Raw genomic sequence first — 4,754 nt, forward strand, 5'->3', positions numbered from 1 at the left:
TATAGACTAGACTATAGACTAGACTATAGACTAGACTATAGACTAGACTATAGACTAGACTATAGACTAGACTATAGACTAGACTATAGACTTGACTATAGATTAGACCATAGACTAGACTATAGACTAGACTATAGACTAGACTATAGACTAGATTATAGACTAGATTATAGACTAGACTATAGACTAGACTATAGACTAGTACTTTGCGTACTTTGCAAAAAAACCTTCTATTTGTTGAATGTTTATAAGTGTACTGGTATACTGTAGATTTTCTAAGTTATTAAAATAATTCTATAGAATAACTTTTAAAAATTCTGAAATTTTTTATAAATTAACATTATGACCGTATATAGCATTGCTACCATAAGATGTACAACGTCTCCAGAGTGATATAAATAAAATAACACAGCTACTTAATGACTGTTTAACGTATCGACTGTTTAGTTGACTAGCTATTTTAACATGTGCTTGTACTACGAGGGAGTCAATAGATTACGAAAAGACATAGAAAATCCTAAAGTTTGTTTTTAAGTGTCCTCTTTCTTCTTTACAAAGTTAAAACTAAAGTGACGATTATCTTTAACCTAGTTCGCAAAGAGTACATCACTTATGACGAAAGACAAAAGCCAAGCAGGAGGTAAGACCTTAGTGGAAATTTCAGTCTTTTTCGGATGCTTTGACTCCTTGTCGAACTGCTGGGAATAGTATAATTTGTTACATAATGAGATCTTTGGTAAATACTTCTTTGTGAAATGTTTTTCTATGTATTTACACCACATGACACAATTATATTGACTTTTTTGTGAAACTTATAAAGAGAAAGGGTCTTTATATTAGTATACTTTTAACTCTGGATTCTATCTTATCGAGTAAATGTTTATTGTTACTTTCCTTTTTGTGAGTTAGGGAAAGTGAGTCATATTCCTTACTTCCTCTTAGTGAATACAACATTTGAAGAAGTTGTTTTAAGATCTTCAATCTTCTGGTCATTGGAATTGCGTACCATTGATGTACTGCCGGAAGATTTAATAAGATTGAGTTTATAAACTGTTGCTCGACCCACTCCGTAAGCATATCTTCATGTGAATCCATGGCTTATATAAAAACGAACTATCCCGAAAAAACAGATGGATCTGTCATAAGATAATTGATATTTGCCAAGCCATACAATATCGAGAGAACAAAAATAGCAATCCTAATCCTTTGTGCATTCATACACAACGATCGAAAAAAAGTTTTCAAAAAAAGGGTATCGTGAAATATAAACCTCTAATGCGTCAAATTTTCTCTTCCATCGCTGTAAGCAATGATTCCCCATTTACAAAGTAAAATTGTGGAAACCACATAGAAATTTCGTTGCAGGTCTTATATTTGTCGATATCCTGTTGTGAATCTCTGCTATAGTGCAGGTTTACATTCATCAACAAGTTTTCTTGCCGCAAGATTCAGTTTATGAATAAGAACTCGAAAATGATGGCTATCTTTTGTTTTGTTTCTCATTCGTAGAGTTACAAGCAAAGGAAATTTTTTTTGATCCATAAATTTATCCTCTTCATCAGCATGACAACTTCTATAGAAGACGTCGTAAGGTGAACAAGTCTTTTTTCATAGTTGCCAAAGGATAATGATTGCTATCAAACTGTTTCGTTCCCGGTAATAATAACCCTCAAGTTGGGGGAGATATTATTTTAGGAGATAGCAGCACCTTTTCCACCAAGTACTGGTCATATTTTTAATGGTTATAATTCTATTTGTTTGCAGTAATTTCCTGCCGCTGCAGACTTGGAAAACTTACAAGAATACTTGGTCTTCTTGCATGGTTCTCAAGTTTACGGTGACCAGTTATGACAGCAATAAAGTTGCTGAGTTCAGTGCGCCTCTATGAATTTCGTTCAAACCTGCCGAATACTCACTGACTTGTTGAAGACCATAGTCAGGTACTCAACTCCCCTCTCGCCAAGGTGTTTTAACATCAGCATGGATATTCTGTCGGGGCCAATCGCCTTAGATAGTTTGGCGTTGTTGATGAAGTCTGCAACTTCAGCTGGGGTGAAGGGTTGTGGTATGTCCGTGACTGGAATGTTGTGAAGTTTGCGAACAACGCTTCGTTTCGCCTTGTTTCTCTCAGGGTGCTCAATGAATTGCCGGCAAAATGCGCGCGAGCACCCTTCAGGGTCGGAAATGAGAATATCTGCAAACTTAATAGCGAACCTTAGAGAGAGATCGAACTGTAGACCACAACTTACTAACACCCGAAATTAGGTTGAAGTTCTTCAAGTGATCTAGCCATCTTTTCCGCTTGTCCTCATTTACCAACCTGCTAATTTTAATATTCAACTGGGTGAGTCTTGGATCACCTGGGTTGGTATTTCGGATGTCATCTCTTTCATCTGCAAACCTGGCTGCTTCTGCTGGGAAGTGCGGCCGCACTATGTATATACGACCAGCAGTTATAAAGCGAGCAGCTGCTGAGTTGACAGTTTCACGGAACTTCCTCTCTGAATGGTGTACGTTGTAGGGGAAAATTTAGATCACTGAAGATACGTTCGGTGAATTCTCTGAAGCCGTGCCAGTCTGCTTTTTTTGGTTTACGTATTGACGGCGTTTAGAGTCGATAAAATCGTTAGGTCGATCCAGACAAACCATTATGGGTAAGTGGTCTGATCCCAGAGAAACTATGGCTCGCCATGTTGCGTAGTTGACAACAACAACAACACAAGCACTGTTCATCTTTTTTTGGTTATTATTCATGTTAGTTTGTTCTTCCACATTATCGGAGAAACTTCATAGAACGAAAGAATATCTATAGAAGTCATCGTACTGGTAAACCAACAGTGTGTTGTAATGATTGCAATCAACATAAACATAGAATGTCTAGATTAGGTCCCTTTCTTATTGTAAACGACATAAATAGAAATCTAAAAACTATAAACTTTTAAATTGTGATTAAGTTAACAATTAGGGTTTTATTATCAATATTGTTTGAACAGATTTTGATGCTTTCACCTTACTGATGCAGTAAGTAAGGTGAAAGCATGATACTTTCTAATCACAGATTTCTTATATTAACAAACTTCTGTAATCTCTCTCACAAAAGTTGACTGAATGGAAAAAAAAACTTCAAAATTTCTTTTTCAAAATATTATTAAGATGAAAATAATAAAAATATGTAAAAAATGGTTTAATATACATACTTATAAATAGACATATTTGTTCAATTCACAAAAACAAATCAATAATAAATTACGACATACTACTATACAACCATACAACACCGATTGTGAATTGGACAATTAATTTTAATATTTCTTGCGCTAAGTTATAAATTAATTTTTTTTTTATTTTTTTATGTATTTATAGGAGGAAGTTGATTTGGATGCAGATCCAACTATGTCAACACAAGGAAATCAAGGAACTACATCAAATGCTGGTGGTCAACCCGTATTTGCAATGCCACCACCACCTGCCACAGGTGTAAATCCATTTACTGGTGCTCCAGTTGCGGCCACAGAGCAAACTTCATTGAATACAACAGAGCAAACAACTTATACCCCAGGTATATAAAAAGAAACTACTACTTACCTTCCCTCCAAATCCTCCTCATAATTTAAAAACAATGTTTTGTTAACAAACAATAAAATAAAAACAACAAAAAATCGTAGCTAAAAGAAAGAAAAAATAACTTAATACTACAATGAAAATTAAAAAAAAAAAATTAAACAAAAACTTTGATAATTTTTTTAAAAGGGGGAAATTAAATAAATTACAAAAACGGAAACAAAAAAAAAAAAACATATAATAAAACTAATTACAAACCTAGTTATGGTGTTGCATTCTTCTATAGAATAACTATATATATTTATATAATTGAAGAAATAATAAAAAAAAAACAAATATTTAAAAAAATATATAAGAAAAAAAAAATCAAATGATATTTTTGCAAATTACTGAGAAAAATCGTTTACAAAAGAATTACTGCAAAAATAACAAAACAAACAACTTGGGAAAAATTATATAATTATGAATTAAATGCGTTAAGACCATCGAATTAAATGTTGTTTATTCATTAATTATAACAAAGAAAAAAAAAACATAAAAGTAAATCTCTTAAAATAGCATTAATAATTGCAATAATATTAATATTTAAATAGAAACATATAAAACATTAATTCTTTTAAAAATTTAATATAAACATTCATCTTAATATTTTTTAATTATTAACTAATTGCTCAGTTCTTTTTTTATTAACATCACAATTAGCCAAAGAAAATTTTAATAATAAATTATTTCTACTTTTATTTTTATTACATAAAATAATTTTTTTTAGCTATTTGTTGGAAATAATTCCTTTTTATGTGTAATATCATTAGTTTTGTTTCGTGTAAAAAAAAATGTTTTTCCTTAAATTTTATAAAAAAATTTAAATTTATTGTTTCTTCATGTAACAGTAAGTATGTCAAGGTTTTGAATTAATATTCTGCTAACAATTTCAGTTAAGCTTAATCATTTTATAAATTTGTTTTCTAATAAAAGCTTATTATGGAATGTTTGAGGTAAATAATATAGAAGTTTGACACTGCCATTTAAAACATTAACGGTTTGTGTCTAATACAAAACTGGCAGCTAACTAACAAACTTTTTTTAAAAATAACTTAGGGCGGCTTTTTCACATAAAGATAATCTACATTCTTTGTTTAAACCTAGTTCAATATATGTTTTGTGCTTTTCAGAAAACAATAACGTTACTTTTT

General features: G+C 31.4%; 1 protein-coding gene across 1 annotated transcript; it reads left to right on the forward strand.

Moving 5' to 3' along the window:
* The first annotated feature begins 3,333 nt into the window (after positions 1-3,333).
* Positions 3,334-4,509, forward strand: LOC124420103 (dnaJ homolog subfamily C member 5 homolog). Its single transcript, XM_046952006.1, has one exon. The coding sequence runs from the start codon at positions 3,394-3,396 to the stop codon at positions 3,565-3,567; it is 174 nt and encodes a 57-aa protein (XP_046807962.1). The 5' UTR covers positions 3,334-3,393; the 3' UTR covers positions 3,568-4,509.
* The last annotated feature ends 245 nt before the right edge of the window (positions 4,510-4,754 follow it).

The sequence above is a fragment of the Lucilia cuprina genome, chromosome 5, assembly GCF_022045245.1.
Source record: "Lucilia cuprina isolate Lc7/37 chromosome 5, ASM2204524v1, whole genome shotgun sequence".
Taxonomy (NCBI): Eukaryota; Metazoa; Arthropoda; class Insecta; order Diptera; family Calliphoridae; genus Lucilia; species Lucilia cuprina.